The sequence below is a fragment of the Aethina tumida genome, chromosome 1, assembly GCF_024364675.1.
Source record: "Aethina tumida isolate Nest 87 chromosome 1, icAetTumi1.1, whole genome shotgun sequence".
Classification (NCBI taxonomy): domain Eukaryota; kingdom Metazoa; phylum Arthropoda; class Insecta; order Coleoptera; family Nitidulidae; genus Aethina; species Aethina tumida.
The window spans coordinates 78,610,447-78,628,280 of NC_065435.1; the positions used below are offsets into that span (position 1 = coordinate 78,610,447).

A 17,834-nucleotide genomic window follows, 5' to 3' on the forward strand; every position below is an offset into this window, starting at 1 on the left:
TAAATGTCTTAAAGACAACCTCTCCAATAGTAATTGTTATATTTTCCTAACAGGCTTATATATATGAATATACATTAAATGAAAATGTTGACAAACCTATTCTGGAATGCTTTAATTGTAACTTTTTTTTGAAAATGAAAAAAAAAAAAAAAATTTTCGTCAAACACAGCTTATTTTTGCATTAAAATAAAAACTTTATTTAGATATTACCTATTTTGTAGGTATCAAAAGGTATCTTTAATAATATCTAGTTTAAATCATTCATGATAAATATACATTTATAACTTTCTATATAAGTATTTTATTTGATAACTTGAAGTCTTGATAACACGTTATTATTTGTGGCAAATCATGGTTCGAGTTATCGAAGTTCGACTGTACAAATATAATAAAACAACATTCTGTAACATAAACTATAATTTATTTAAACATATAATATTTACAATTTGTTTACGTTTTAAACATAAAACATAAAAAATTATGTATAAATTGTACAAAACTCATGTCTTTTATCGTCTAATCTAAAACTAAATAAACATAAATGATAAATACATTTCAAATCCATAGACACAATTTCAATCATATCGAACGTTTGTTTTATGGCATTGCAAAAACTCGAACAAGAATCAGTCGCAGCAATTTGGCGAAAAAAAAAATGTATCCCGAAAGATTAATAAATTATTTATATATACACGCTCAAAATTCTACATATTTTTTTGGCATTATCCTAAAAACAAAATTATTCAGCTGGTGGTGCAGCCGTTAAGTGGGCACAGTGGGCGACATTCTCGGGCCAATCACAAACATTTTGATCCGGATTGAAGACCAGATTAGCCGGACAAGGCATGTGATGTTTCCGTTCGCCTTCGCACATGTAGTACATCTTACAGTCGTTTTTGTCCACGTGGTAACTTATGTGACCATCCTCTTCCTCACAAACAACCTCATTTGCTGTAAAAATACCAGAGATCATTACATGAGGAACAGATACAGCTGTGGTGATATGGGTCTACTAAAGGATCCTGTTGTGACTGTTTATAATTTTATTTTAATATTTACAATAAAAATTATTATAATACACAACGTATAAAATATTCATTTAACTTAAACCTAAATATAATTTATAAATACTTGTCACAAGAGTGAGAGGGAAAGAAGTGAAAGAAAATCTGATAGAAAATCTTTAATCATTATGGCAGGGTTGAAGAATAACAGAAAGAACAGAAAAAGAGGAGAAACTTTTTTCACTATGTACAAAAATTGGCAATTCACAACCACAATTATTCAGTGGGTGGAGCGGAAGTGAGATGGGCACAATGGGCGACATTTTCTGGCCAATCGCACACGTTTTGGTCCGGATTGAAGACCAGATTCACTGGACAAGGCATGTGATGCTTCCTCTCTCCTTCACACATGAAGTACATTTTGCAGTCGTTCTTGTCCACGTGGTAACTGATGTGTCCTTCTTCTTCATCACAGGTTATGACATTTGCTGTAACATTGTTTGAGTGAGAAATTTTACCAGTGTTTATTTGTTCACAACTCAAAACTGTTAGTTTTCAAAGAAAGGTGATGTTAAAATGTTTTAGGTGATGCAAAAAATTTTAACTAAAATAATAGAGGTGTTTTCTTTGAATGTTAATGTTAGTAGGAAATATTATGTTGCAGTTTAAAGGATTGATGATATGTAGAAAGATGTTTCGAAGGAAGATATATAAGTAAATATGTGATTATATAAAAAATATAATCAAATATTGCTTACCTAGTGCTGTACACACTACATAATTAATTACACTTGTCTAATAAATATATAAAACACTTTCTCTTCTGTACACTTTGATAAAACGAATTGATGAAAGATGATATACCAAAATATCTACATCCAAATCTCTACTTCAAAATGCCTACTACCATACAATATGAGAACTCGACCACGACCACGAATATACAATAATATATACAGATTTTCAATATGACATACTTACGATCTTTAGTTGTGTACTGTCCGGAAGACACGGAAGTCTCGTATGGACCATCGTATTCTAACTTAACTTTGTATCCTTCAAGTTCTTGCCTCATAGCGTTGATCAAAGGATACTTGCCACTTCCACATGATCCTCTAAAGTCGTCCATGTCTATGGACCAAATCATGATGCCTCCAAAACCTTCTTCCTTAAGCCATGCCATCTGGAAATCATTATAACTTTATAAATTATTTGAATATAAATAAACAAATGTACCTTGGTCTTAAGACTTCTCTCATCATCAAAACCGACCCACTGGTTGTCTCTATAAGCGAAAGGCACTTGCTGTTCATTATCCCACACCAAAGTAGTGTTATCCTCATGTAGGAAGTCGCAGATTTCGTAGAAACTCATGAATCCTGCTTCGTTAGTGTACTTTCCTGGAGTACCACCGCCGCTAGCTGGTGCTCCAATGTCAAACTGACTGATGTTAACCAACTCGAAGCTCCTTCCATAAGTTGGCATGCCAATCATGAGCTTCTCTTTAGGCGCACCCTGTTTTACCCACTCTCTCGCTGAGTAATCAACTGTTAATTTCTTCTGATACTTCGTCGCGCTCTCCAGAGGGAACAAGGGGGCGTTGTGACCTACGGTTCTCTCCCATTGTCCGTGGAAGTCGTATGTCATAACGTTGATGAAATCAAGATACTTGGCAATTTCTGGTACGTCGTACCCTGCTGCTATGGCTTCAAAACTGGCTGGCACAGCGGCTGTGAGGAGAAGACGCGGTTGACCGCTGCTTTTAGCCTCCCCTTCGAACGCTAATCTTAGTTCTTTCAAGAGATTGACGTACGCAACACGGTCGTCAGCACCACGTGGATATTCCCAGTCCACGTCCAGACCGTTGAATTTATATTCACGCAGGAATTCAATGGCGTCATACACAAACTGGTTCATTCTGAATGTATTGCCAGTCAATTCCTTGAATGGTGTTGAGCCGAATGCCCAGCCTCCAATTGCCAACAAAACCTTAAAAACAGAAATGTTGGAGAAGAGAAATTATAAATGTAGAAAGGAATTGTACCTTGAGGTCGGGATTTTTCTCCCGAAGTTCGATTACTCTGTCGTACATTTCCGGATCCTTGTCTTCGTCAGCTTCGGCTAGTTTATGGTCCTTGTTGATTGTAGCGAAGGCGTAAATGACGTGTGTGCAAAGTGAAGGGTTGATATCCTCCGGTAAGAATTTTCCTGCACCTGGACGTTTCTTTGACCAACTGGTGATGTAGCAGAACACTTGAGGTTTACGCACTGTTAGAAAGAAAGAAAACAAAAAATAAAATGACAACAGGAAGAAAAATAAAAGGAAACTAATTGTTGTAGGTATTAATCAGAATGAATTAAGTGTTGATCGGCAAAAGTCATTAAACGACTGTAGAACCTTCATAGATTGTTAAATTAGAAATGATTGTAGTGAAATCAAGATCAATTTCGTTTCCTAATAAAAAATAAAAAAAAATCTCATGGGCCTAATTTTTTTCTCTACATAACATGATAACGTCAACAATTTTATACCATTTATCCAACACATGTTAAATGCTAAACCTAACTACCGATCATTATCTCTGGCGGCGGATTTTGCGGCTTTTCTTGCAATTGGACTTTCTAAAACCAGCATCAATCAAATTATCATTGCGTTAATATTAAACTTTACTTTTCTTATACGTGCCGCTGCTTGAATCTTTGGGCGTAATTGAACTTAGTCAGTAACACGTACAGATGCAACAGACCAATTGCAACGTATTTATCTTGATTGTCATCGTTAATGGCATAGAACGAATAGAATTATTTGACATGCCGTTGGCGATTAGTTGCGTGATCCTATCAGAACTAAAGAATGTCTAACGGCGGTTCATTTAAGATTTATGTCAATGTTTTGCATTTATACCAATTTTAATGGCGGGGATTATTCAAGGATGTGTTGTTGCTGAATGGTTCTGCAAATCCTTATGAATAAAATCGAATAACTGTACCATGTTGCATTATTATTTATACAGTTATAGTTATATGCATAGGCGTGGTTACCGTCATTTATAACTGCAACTACTCATGTAAATTAATTTCGTCGTTGCTACGCCCCTGGTGTTACATATCTCAACCCAGTTAAGCCCGTGTTGTGCAATAAAACCTGTATCAAGCCCTAAGCGAAATACTTTGTGAACTGTATCAAACGCACATTCGCTAATTTTTTTATAACAAATCGCGGATTTATGTTTTACATAACTGCACGTTATGGAACACAAAGATAAGTATAATGTGGAGCACCATAATTACTTTAACAATTCACATATTACATTTCTCACCTTTCTTATTACTAACGCGGCCGCCTTTCCTGATTTTCTTGCCCGGTTTTCCAGCCCTCTTCAACACTTCGGACACGGGTACTTTAACTGGAGCCGGTTTCTCTTCCTCATCCTCATCATCCTCGTCTTCGTCCACTGGTCCTCCAGCAACCTTCTCCCAATCAATATCCTTGGCGTCTTTGCCTCTAGAGATACCTCTCAATTCTTCTCTCATGGCACCGATCAATGGATATTTGACCTCTCCCCCGCAAACTGTACCGGTGAAATCGTCCATGTCGATGGTCCATACCATGGCGCCAGCAAATCCATTTTCTTTAATCCACTTCATCTTGTATCTTATGGATCTTTCGTCGTCAAACCCGATCCATTGATCGTCTTGTACTGCATACGGTACCTTCATCTCGTTATCCCACACATAGGATGCTCCATTTTGTAACATTTCACATACCTGCAACATAATCTTTTAGATAAATTCACAGTTTTTAAGATTGAACCGTACCTCGTAGTAGGCTAAAAAGCCCCCTTCTTTAGTGTACGTTCCTTCTTTTCCTCCACCGGTGGAAGCAGCGTGAACGCCATATTTTGATTTATTTTGAAGAGTAAATGATCTACCATAAGTCGGCATGCCAATGACCATTTTTTCTTTGGGTGCTCCCAATTTCACCCACAAATTAGCAGCATGTTCAACGTTCAGTTGTTTCTGCCAGTTGCTGTCACTGCTTGGGGAGTACAATGGAGCGTTGTGACCTTAAATATCAAAAATGGAAATGTTATTATTTTAATGGCTGATGATTGTTCATTGTTTTACCTGTTTCTCTTTCCCATTTACCGTGAAAATCGTACGCCATCAAATTAATGAAATCTAAGTAAGAAGCAACTGCTGGAACATCGTATCCAGCCTTGATGTTGTCTGGTCCTACTGGGACAGCTGCAGATAACAGCAAAGTGGGCTTCTTGATTTCTTGAGCTTCAGCTTCGAAAGCTTCTCTCAGTTCTGAAAGAATACATTACTTTCAGATATTGTATTTTTAATTTTATTGTGTTTGAAATGTCTTGGTCAACATAAGTAGGATGTTAATAGTCCATCAAGTAATTATATTAGAAGCATGAAGTCTGTTGGAAACATTTTAATATTTAATTACATCACATTAGACGAGCCTTAATTGTGTTGCAGTATATGTTATTAAAATAAAGCTGCTGCGTTTTCCTCAGCTTTCTTTAACCCAGTTCTGCAACTTGGCAACACTTTTATAATATACAGTTTTGGTTGTCTTTTAAATCAAGGCGTTTTCTAAATGTGACCTCGTCTCGTATTCTAGCAAATATTGTCTCTTGCGTGATTTAAATTGTAAATTACGTGTGGAATTTACCTAAAATATTGTAGCGAGTGCTGAAGGTTGTATGATAGCAACACAGTTATGTTACAACACTCATACAATTGAAAATGTGTGCAGGCATGTAATTTGTCAAAACGCATGAATATTAATAGACACATTAATTTAAAACAATAAGTGTAACAATAGGCGTGCATTGCATTAATTATACATTCATAATACCTTTCAACAGATGAACGTAATTCTTCTTGTCATCAGACCCTTTAGGATACTCCCAATCCAAATCGAGACCGTCGAATCCACGGTTCCTCAAGAACGGAATGGCACTGTAGATGAAGGTTTGTCTGGCGTATCTTGTGGCAGACATGTCCTTGAACTTCTGAGTACCAAAGGACCACCCACCAATAGCCAATAAAGTCTTCAATTTAGGATTGCCCTTTTTCAATTTTTGAATTCTCTCATACAGTCCCACTTTTCCATCTTTGGTCTCGTCATTACTTTCAAACGAGGAGAGCTTGCCTTTTTTTAACCATCCGAAGGCGAAGATGATGTGGGTGCACAAGTCCGGCAAGATATCTTCTGGTGTGAATTTACCAATCTTAGGTCTGTATTGAGACCAGTTAGTGTAGTAACACACAACTTTATAGCCATCATCTTTCTTCTCTTTTTTGGTGTTCGCAGAAACTGCGTTATCCGACGACGATTTGCGGTTTCCACCCCGGGTTCTCACCCTAAATCGGTTAACACTGGACGAAACGTCTTGGTCCTTGGAAACTGAAACGCTTTTTTCGGTGACGACTTTCGACGTTGGTCTACGGAATCTTCGTCTGGTAACTGGGAGGAAAAAAAGCGTTGTAAACAAAATTAAATGTCAAGATGTTCCTAGAAAAACTATTCGGGTGTCGTTTTTATTTATTACCAGTTGCAAAATTTTAATTAATTGATGTTATTCGACCGGATTACTTCACGGACATTATTAAACGGTATTAATGAGCAGAAAACGTGATTGTGAAGATACAGACGTTTATTAAAGATACGTTACCTTCCGCAATTCGTTTTGATAAAGATTTACTGATTAAATTTAACAGTAATTAAGAGGGATAACCTTCTCGCTATGTAAAAACGTTAAAATATAATTACCGGCCAATAATTATTATCTACATCAGTCATACTAAATGTCCTTTTTTGGATTTTGGTCTTAATGCATTGGATATTTGTGAACTTTTATTGAGTGGAATTTAATGTGTTTTGCAACTGGGTAATAGTTACCTATTATATGTATCAAAATGAATTAAAACTTACCTCGTTCTGCGGACGCTAAGTGGACTAAAACTACGACGACTACACATATTAAAACGGCGGTTCTCAGTTTCCCTCTAGGCCGGGGAATCTGTAAAACGTTAATATTGATTATAATTCACATTTAAATTTATTCCGCTAATAGAAAGTCAAAACAATCAACCCGCAATTGCTCCAATAAAAAAATAATAGAAAGTTATTTCTAGTAAATCAAATCAAATCCAATAGTTTCTATTAGTTGGAATTAGATTTACTCGTAACAAATCAAATTCCCGTTCTTCCTGGTCATTTTAGAACAACTTGGATCATACATAATTATTAATTAACACATCAGCGTCATCAAAGATATAAATAGAAAATTAAAACAGTTTTACACAATTAAAGAACTAATTTTCCATAAAACACTAAAACAATCCTCAAGGAAAACACGATGTAAAACAATAGATCACGTTTGTAATCGTTAATGGTCGCGATGATGCCAAATAATTACAGATTAGTCATAGAGATTGAAATCATCGACCTCAGTTGATTTTTTATTTATTTACAAACACCGGGAGAAAATTGAATAAATGTAAATGGAGTGCGACATGTAAATTGTCGGTGTTGTTGCACCTTTCACTGGATTAGAAGGTAAATTGCATTAAAATTATACTAAAATTATTATCGAATCATTTTTCCCACGTCCGATATTATGCAAAGCCTTTAATGGGAGTCAATAAAGTAATTACCGAAATTTCTATTTTTTACCGAGGCAAAGAAATATTACGGATCGTGCGTGACTAATTAATCATTGATTTCCGGTTTAACCGGCCGAACTTTTGTTCAACCGCAAAAATAAAAGTTCCAAAATCAGCCTTGTCAACTATTAATTTCAACACAATTATACAATTACGATCATATCTTCACCTTGAATTGATTTACTGCTCATTTAACAATTGTAAATCACGAAATCAGCAGCTTTGTTTTTAGGATTCGAGAGAGAGAAAGCTCACATTAGAAACTCGCATGTGAAACAACGGCAAAAAAATTTGTTTAATATTAAAATGCACGAACAATGAGCATATGTATATATGGCGTTTCTAATCGTTTTTCCTGAGACAATGGACAATGATCTTATCGAGCTGAACAGTCAGGAAGAATAAAAATTGTGTCGTACGGTCCTGGACTAAGTCAAATACCGCACCCTCTAATTTCAGTACCATGATATAGTTGTTAGCCTTCTCGCTTTCCGTCAGCCTCGAGCTTTGTTTATTTTTGCACCGCGATGAATAATTAATTTGGCTGCAAAATTTGACTGTGTCCCCGTTTATTTTTTCGTCGCATTTCTCGACTATGATCCAGTTTTGCTGCTGTAACACCATTAACTGTTAGATAATCGTTAAAAAGTGAATGTAGCACATTGTTTTTATAAAATATTAATGTGTAATGAAACTGAAGGACCTTGAAATTCTGACAGGATAAACACAGGCATAACATGAGATTTTACTTTAACTACGTAATTTTCATGAGTCAGATTTCAGTTTGGATTAACCGAAGTGAATTATCCACCTATGACCTCTTTTATGGCCTCAAGTACTTCATTATCCACATGTGAACAGTGCACAGTTAATAGCGGAGCTGTTTCGAAACCATTAACATAAAGCAAATCACCTTGGATAAGAGAAAAAACCGGACCGACAATCGATACTCAGATACAAGATAGGATTTTAAAAAATTATTATTAATCGTTTCAAGCGATTTGAAACAAAGTGGCGCTTTTGAAAGGTTCAGACGTTTTATTTTTGAAGTCTTGAAGTCGGAAGTTAAAAACTGAGCGAACCATTCAACAAATTCGAAGGAATTTTGTGCAATCATTTTAATCCTGGCCTGGTTCTAGGAAGTCTAGAGCTTTTGACTGGAGGTCGAACATGTGGGCGTTTTCCGTGTGGTTTTGAGTCACATTTCAGGCACAATACGATTTAAATATAATGCCTTTTGTGTCTGGAGTGTTTCGCATGAAAATTAAATAGTTTTAATGGAGCCACAAAGATCAGGTGCGTTGCAAATAAGTGAAAGTGAAAATTGTATATTTGGCCAACTTTGCACACGACCACCTGTTTCGGTTACTCAAAGGTCCCTCCCATTGCTGTCGATCGTGACACCTGAAATTTTTCAAGGATCGACGTCCATCTTCCTGAATTTTATGTTTTGAGTTGAGGTTTGTGGAGGAATTGGAGACTTGGAAGTCTGGTGACATTTCGTTGCACCGATTCGCCTTGACTGCTGAAAAAGTCGCATTTTAGCACAGCGTAAATGCCAATCATTAGACTCGTACGACCAATGGGTTGGTCTTATGCTCAAAAAATTTTGTCCCACGGTCTCGTAAAAAACTGTTAAAGAACCAAAACATGTCCGAACAACAGGAAATATACGTCAAAAAGTTGATACGTGACAGTCTTGAACCACAACCCATTATCCTCATCAAACACAAACACGATCATCTCGCGAAGTCGTGACGTATTCATTTTCGCTTTCGGTCGCGCCGATATTTTTCAATTGTATGCAAATACGAGCAACTGTATTTTATGCGACGAAGATGACACGCCGATTTGCATCAGCTTTTGGAGACGCACTAAAATGGCATAATTCGTGCGACCTCTACTCAAAAGTAGGTTAAAGTTTAAATAAGTACTCTATGATTTTTTATTGACACCAATTAACGAAAGTTAAAGACATTGCAATAATGAACAACGTGTTGCCCAACGAAAACGAAAAAATCGATTGTCGACTCTGGTTTTGTAATTTTCGTGGCGTTGATCCTAAAATATACGTAGCAAAGAACGAGTTTTTTTTTAATAACATTCTCGTTTTTTTGCAGACACTACAAATTATTTTATACTTGGCCATATTTGGATGGATGAAATTAAAATTCTTTAGTTGTTCAGTAATCAAGACACAAGGATGTAGATTTTATTGTAGCAATTCATTTGGTTTTACAGTTAGTTTTTGTTGATTGGTTTTTACAATAAAAAACAAGTTTATTATCTTATGTGAATTAATTTATTAAATTATTGTCACATTCATTATTAAATATTATTTAACCCTTATTAAAATTTTAATTTAGAATTTAACGAGTGTTAAATCTCTTAATTTAATCGAAAGTATGTTAAACAATAAATTATTACTTTGAAAACATTCAGTATAATTAAGATTTATAGCTATGGAGATAGATATTTACATTAAAAAAATCGTCAACAATTATGAAATGTTTTAAATATGTTTGTAAATGTCAAGAAAAATTCCTAATGGTCTAATAATGTCAAGAAACTTGAGGCCATTCTTTCAGCAATTAACAAACAGAAGCTTGAACAATTAGACAATGGCTGTTATATAAATGACACTTTCGAAATTCATTTTATCCGAAAACAAAATCTTTTGATCCCGATGCGTGTTAATGAAAAATTAACGTCTGCGGATTTCTAAAATAATTAACCGGATATTTCCTGCAAAACTAATTATAATTACCCCTTATGGAAATTGTAATTTAGAAATTTAATAGCTATATGTTATAGGTATGTACCTGCCACATTCAAAAACTTGAAAATCGTCTTCAATAACCTCGCTTTTACTTTTTTTAACTGTACATTTGAATGTGCATTATGCAACGCTTACATAAACATTTGTAATGTAAAACATAGGCTCGGATTCAACGAGAATCCACAATTTACATTTAATCATTATCTTTAACGATTTCATTGGATTTGATTAAAATAGAAACTGTTCCTTTCGTATGTTTTGGCAATAAATTTAAACATTTAACACACTTTTAGGCGAAATTATAAAGTTTAATAAGCCTAATTTAACCTACTGACCTAAAAAACTCTGTAAACAAAAAGTTTTGTACGGATGTAAAAGAATAAATACTTTTATGAATTTTGCGTTTATTTTATATTATAATTTTTGTAAATAATACTTGAATAATTTTTATAATTTTGTATTCCCTTGTACTCAAATCAAAATTTAATAGTTCTAGTTCTATATTTTTATATTGAATATAATACAATTAATTTAATTAATAATTAATGTACAATTTATTTTTGTTTACTATTTATAATATGCATAATTTTCATTATACTTATTTATAACTACTATTTTTATTAAATTTGATCATTTAAAAACTCTAAATTCAATTCTGATCGTTTTTATTTTTCGATTCGATTTTTCGTAAATAATACTTGAATAATTTCCATAATTTTATATTCCCTTATACTCAAATCAAAATTTATATATTTGATTCTGTAAATATTTACCTTGAATTAAGATTATTGAAAGATTATGTCGAAATCGCCCCACGTGAAACAAAAAATGGAAACGGAAATTTGTCGATTAATAGGCATTAATTGACTGTAAAACTTGTATGACGACTTTTTAAAAAATCCAAAGGACCATGATCTTTACCGATATAAACACAACACACCGACGCACTTTTAACATGAACAAATCGTTTTTTATGGAAAACTGATTCACTAGAGTATTTAACAATATTTATGGTAATAATTTATATGTTGATTATACTTTCATCGTAATAGGACTTTTAGATAATTATGAAAGTGATATTTTTTCGTTCTATGCATGACTTCGTTTTCGATATTCTAAGCACGGAATTCTAAAATGTGTGATTATTAAAGGCTTTCTATTAAATTGGAGATGTAAAATCACGATATGTTTCGCCAAATAATATAATTAAAGAAAATATGAAATATTCATGGTAATATGGGCATAAAAACTTAAAAATTTTATAAATCCAATTTATATAGGCTATCAAATTTGAACGTTTGTTTTATAATCGTTGCTAAACTGTTAGATATACCTGAGGATATATAATAGCCAATTATTATGAGTTATTATATAATACATTGACCAGTAGTTTCTGTTGTTTCTGATGCAGGAAGTATAGACATATTGAGTTGCGTAAAGTGTACAAACAGTTTCACTAATTCGTATTGAAGTCACATAATAATTGTTTATTATTAAACTAACCAGTCATAATCGAATAACTGTGAAAAAATTTGAACACATTTTAATTTGTGCGTTATAAAAGTTTCGGTGTTAATTTGTTAGATTAATATGTTAATTATCCATTATTCAATAAAACAAATATGTCGCAATGTTTAAACACCAATTCGTTGCCCAACATTTCAATTGGTGATTTACAAAAGGAAATAAATAATCTGTAACCGTACGTATTTTTCGCAACGCAACGATTTTTAATTACAATCATAAAGGTTAAATATGCCGTTGGGTAATTTATATAATGCCGTTTTCCGTTGCGAAATGGCCGCTACCAGAATTTCGGTAGGTTTACTTAAGAACTTCGATCGTTTCCACTCAAACAATATCGGTTATATAATCCGATTGTTTCATTATTTCCCTTCGACTCGATTTTTCTGTGCCGTTGCAAAACGTTTGATTTTTATGTTAATCGCGAATACAATTAAAACTGGATCACGAAAGTTCATCTTCTCATCGCCCGCTCGAATCTCCTCGGTTCTGGCCGGCGAAAAGCAACTTTTCGTCTGTGAATTTCTTCATAATTGTTTCCTATTGTTAAATGACTGTGTTAAAATTATTCAGATATGGTTTAAATAACACCATACTGTGTAAAAATGATCTAAAACAATGTACAGTGAGTTGCTCTACAAAATGTGTGATCTGGTATATTTCTAAGACCATGAATCCGCCAATTATAAACACAAATCGATGTATTTCACGCTCTGATTAATTTACGAGCGTCCTTTAAAATTAATTTAGAGTCATTTACGTAGCAAACGAAATATAAATTTCACGACAAATAGTTGCTTTCGAGTGACGTTTTTTCTTTTGTTACACTTATACACGACAAAAATGTAAAACTGGTATCTGTAACAAAACGGCGCCGACGTGAAAGTAGAAAAGAAATTGAAAACGCACTCGAAAACGTTTTATATTCAAATGGCATAAAACGTATAATTTTATGAACACCTAAATTCATTCGGGTTCTTGTGGATTATGACCCAGTGACCTCAAAATGCTCGGAGCTAATTATCTTTTTCTGTTCCGTAACTCTTGGTTTCATGTAGTTTCGTACCATTTTACGAATTTTTGTGTTTTTGTGTTGGCCTGGATTTTCACTGATTAAATTATTTTCCTTTAAACTATTTAATAAAAAATGAAAACACTTAAAAAAGCTCGTGGATATAATTTACATGTGAAACAAATTTTACAAATAACAATAAACTACTGATATTTATTTCTTATTCACCATTGCCTTCAAGGTCCCACAAAATACGATACAATCAAAATAAAAACGGATGTCCAGCCTTGGTAGCAGGGTAATTATCAAAACTTTCAAATAATCCGGACAGGAAAAATTAGAAAACCTGTTAATTAAAAGTCCATTCGATGAGCATTAGTGCAAACCGACGAAATTCGCCTTCGGGCGAATCGGATTTACCTAGCTAAAAGGTAAAATCCAAGAAAAGAAGACGTCTCCTGAATTACCATGTGCACGATTAATTACCCAAGAAAACAACCACGAAGCACCATCATGTCAACAAATGTTAAATTGATACAACGGTGTCGCAAGTAGCATTAAAGTCGTGATGAAGTGCATTAGGTACCACAAGGTTTGATTTCAGCAGAATTATCGGTTCATGACTGAAATATGAAACGTTTGAGACGGCCGAAAGCCGCACAAAATATTAAGTGTGTGTTTTGTAATATCACCTTTATGGTGAACTTTATGAAAAATTATATAATTCAAAACGTTGCATAACTTCGCCGATATGCAAATGTAAAGTGGATGTGCAAGATGTAAACGGTTTTGAAATTTGCAGGAGTTGCATTAATTTCTGCTCGTGGATCGATTGGAAGTGATTTTTATTCCGGTTCTTGCTAATGTGGATGGTGATTTAAATAATATTATTATACGTTTTTAATATATTATTAATCATCCAAGGCCGGTTTTTTTTTTAAATGCAACACACCTAATAACGAGTAAATTTTTATTTTATAATACTTTCAGGAGGGCCAAATCATTTGATTAATTATGTATTCGCGCCAAAAACGTGTTGCGTTGTCTTTTGTTTGAAATTAAAAGTGGTTTTTCACATGTGCCAGATTAATGTGTTGTAAATGTTATAAAGCCCACACAATTAAAACGGAGCAGTTTCCTAAAACAGTCAAGTAATAATTACAAGAAACCAGATTCTATATATATATATATATATATATATATATATATATATATATATATATGTCGTTATGTAATTGAAATCAGTTGTATAATATATTAATTGGTACCATAAATTGTTTCAAAATGTCTATAAATTATGGGCAAGTGTTAATTAATATTTGAATTTGAAATGGACATATAGTTGGTTATAAAACTGAAGAATTTTTTTTTATTTTTAACCTTGAACTGTTGCTACGATTTACAAGTAAATATAATATAAATTAAATTTTGTATCAGTTCTTCTTTAGCGTTTGCTTTTAGAAAATCGACACATTGTCCTAAAACTTTTACTTTCTGTCTCGGCCACAACAATTGCAGTAGAAATTTCATCGTGATTTGCATATAACAAAAAATATTAAGTAATTTCAGTCGACTGAAAAAATGTTTTGTTTAGTATTGTTTTGTGAAAATTGTTTAAATTGTTCTCGTGGTGTTGAAAATACCTAAATGCCAGTTTATATTTAAGTGTGTGGAATTGTTAAACAATAAATATGTGGTTATTGTATTTTCTTCCTGTTTCATTTTTAAGATCCGATTTTGTGAAAATTGAATAGATCAAAATAGATAATTTCTTTCAGTATTATAATTATATAAATTATATACATCTTGTATTTATTTATCTTTCATTTAGATTTATTGAATAAATAAGAGAACTAATTAAGTAGTGATATATTTTAATATATAATATGTTTTCTAGAATTTTTAAAAACATAATAGATTTTAAAATATATTTTAATGGATACAGATTGATTCAAATTATTATATTTTGATTAAAAATAGTTTTTACATAGGTATACATATAGATTTAGTACATTTTATAAATTATATGTATTTCTTACATTTTATATGGTTTAGTATGTTTTAATCATTTTCTAAGCTCATGAAAAGTTAATTTTTTGAAATATAATATGTTTTCTAAAATTTTTAGAAACATAATAGATTTCAAATATATTTTAACAGATACAGATTGATACAGATTGTTATATTTTGATTAAAAATAGTTTTTACATATGTATACATATACATGTAGTACATTTTATAAAGTATATTTCTTACATTTTATATGGTTTGATATATTTTAATCATTTTCCAAGCTTATGAAAAGTTAATAGATTTTAAACATTTTGTAATGTATATGTATATACTTTACATTTATTATATATTTTAAATGTCACTGAGGCAAAATTTTCAAAAACATATTAAATATTTTTTATACGCATTTTTTACTTAATTTCATACTTATTAAAAATAGTTAATATTCTTTTACATATTTCTTTTTCGATAAAAATATTATCATTTTAGTTTTAATGATATGGTTGCCGGAACCACAAATTGTTATCAAGAACGAACCATTTCACAAGTCCATTTTAGGAACGAACATCCACCAGAACTTTCAATTCCAATTAAATCAATTTCCAGTCCCTAATAAGTAAAAAGTGCGTGCCCATTTACACCGGTTTTCACATCTGTCAACTTACCATTTTGCCGTGCGAAATCACAATCAGTCAACCCAAAAAGTACAATTCCAAATCCAAATGTGGAAATCACCGTACACAGTTCACCAAAATCGTTCGCGAACTCGCTTCACTTCTTCGACGAACCTTTGCCGGTGTCGAGTCGATCACTGTTAACGCACCAAGAACAAAATTCGCTCGAGCTAAGGCCCCTTCCAGTACCACAATTCCCCCAGCATTTCGTCTCTTTCGCATACAATCGAGTGTTTGTAAGTCGGTCTTTGTTTACCACAAACATATAGCACACGAGATTCGAAAGTTTGTCTTGGTGTCTTTGTCTTAAGCGTACCTCGGATGGTGTTGTTTCTTTTCGACTTGAAGGACTGTGCGGTACCTTTCTTTTCCTAGTTAGAGGTACTGTTTGGTCGAGGTGTCGCGTTGACCAAATTCGCTTGTCGATCAAAAAAGTACGGAAGAGGTTGATCAAATTGTTGCTGGTTGTGTTTTTGCTTATTTAAATATATCAAGGGAAATTGACACATTTTACTGTAAAATTTAGTGACTCGTTAGAATTGTCATTAACATAAGAAGTTAAGAATAAAAGTAAACTGTTTTTAATTTAATTAACCTTGTGGTGTAGGACATGCCATTTGATCATAATTTAATTGTTTCTTTTTGCAATTTGGATCCTTGAAATGAAGACAACAATTTAGTAACATCCAAGTGCGACGAATATTAAATTTAACTAACCCAAAATTGAATGTTAATTTTCATCAAGCACGTAGGTGCGAGTTTAATATTCTTTACATAATTTAAACTTTCTTCCCGACAGGTGAATGTCTATATTTAGCAACTACAACAAGTGTTTAATATTGTACAGATTAAAACCACCAACAACTTAAATGTCATGTGAGAACTTTAAATATTTAAAACACGAAACTTCCTCGTTTACATTTTATTGTTTAGCAGGTAAAAAAATCAGCCGCGGTCAATACAAAACGTCTTGGATATGAAATTTCATCTCACGAAACGTGTTCGACTGCATTTTAATAATACGTCAGTCAATCAGCCTTCTCACATTGTGCCACAACACCAAATCGAATTATTATTTAATCTTGTACGGAGAAGATTTAATTTATTCAGGTATTTTTGTTTTTTGCCATGAAAACAGGGATAATTTAACTGATTCCAGTAATTCGACTGGCAGATAAGGAACGCACGGTTCATAAAGCAATTTCGTTTTGGCACAAGAAACCTTATTAAAAGTAAAGAGAAGTGCGAAACCAACGACTTGTAATCTAGTTCAGTGGTGTAATAACCTACTAAGTGGTAGAGAGTCAATACGACGTGCATGCGATACGATGACATTTTATGCGCGACGCGCAAAACGATTTTTTATTTTTACTTTATTAAAAACGTTTAAGCATATCCGTTTGGAAATTTCTCTTCGTCAAAAGCCAAATCGTAAAATTATTGTTTGTACTGACTAATTTACACCAGCAACTTCGCAATAATGAACCTACCGAATGTTTATCTTATCAATTTTTTCTTTAAAGGTTGAGAGTTTCGTGACCATTGTTTTCATATCTATAATTGTTCGGGTTTATTGGTCGACGTTTGTTGGAATTAAATCCTAACGTTTCGCTAGCGCGAGTGGCTAGCATCTTCAATTGATGTTCTAGAAATTCTGTTTGTTGGCCGTTCTTATCTGCTTAACGGTTTTTTATTATTATTGAGCACTGGTGTCCATATTTTAATTCAGCTTCAATGCTTCTTCTTCTCTGTTGTTTCCGTGTTTATAGATTTCAATTGCTTCCCTAATCATTCTCTTGTGATATCCAGTTGTCGAGGTATGCAATTGTGTATCTTGGAATTCTATCTTGTGATTTCCATCTAACAGTGCATGTTCAGCTACAGCAAACTTGTCTGACTGTCCTAAGATGAAGTTTCGTTTGTGTTCTTTAATCCTAGTCCCTATTGAACGTTTTGTGGTACCGATGTATACTTTCCCGCAAGAGCATGATGTATACCGCATATCCCAGAAGCTGTTTGATGGTCTCTCCTATCTTTGGCAGATCTGAGACTGTGTTGAATCTTCCTTGTTAGTATAAAAAACAGTATGGATGTTATGTTTTAATAAAATTTTTCCAATTCTATCGGTAACTTTACAT

At 33.2% G+C, this 17,834-nt stretch overlaps 1 protein-coding gene across 2 annotated transcripts; it reads right to left on the bottom strand.

Moving 5' to 3' along the window:
• Positions 1 to 399: 399 nt before the first annotated feature.
• On the bottom strand, positions 400 to 15,832 carry LOC109609468 (probable chitinase 10). 2 transcript variants are annotated; one of them, XM_020026128.2, is made up of 10 exons: positions 15,688 to 15,832; positions 6,961 to 7,048; positions 5,881 to 6,492; positions 5,133 to 5,318; positions 4,824 to 5,071; positions 4,325 to 4,772; positions 3,049 to 3,272; positions 2,241 to 2,993; positions 1,986 to 2,187; positions 400 to 951 (listed from the first exon to the last, which is right to left on the bottom strand). In XM_020026128.2, the coding sequence occupies exons 1-10, from the start codon at positions 15,688 to 15,690 to the stop codon at positions 740 to 742; spliced, it is 2,976 nt and encodes a 991-aa protein (XP_019881687.1). In that variant the 5' UTR covers positions 15,691 to 15,832; the 3' UTR covers positions 400 to 739. The 2 variants fall into 2 exon arrangements, with proteins under 2 accessions (XP_019881687.1, XP_049817030.1); XM_049961073.1 differs by lacking the exon at positions 400 to 951 and adding an exon at positions 958 to 1,492.
• Positions 15,833 to 17,834: the final 2,002 nt, after the last annotated feature.

Excerpts from the sequence above, each read along its gene's own strand:
- LOC109609468 (XM_020026128.2), bottom strand. Across the intron at positions 6,493-6,960 it reads CTTAGCGTCCGCAGAACGAG|TTACCAGACGAAGATTCCGT; the intron begins GTAAGTTTTAAT and ends TTTTCCTCCCAG. Across the intron at positions 2,188-2,240 it reads AGAGAAGTCTTAAGACCAAG|ATGGCATGGCTTAAGGAAGA; the intron begins GTACATTTGTTT and ends AATGATTTCCAG.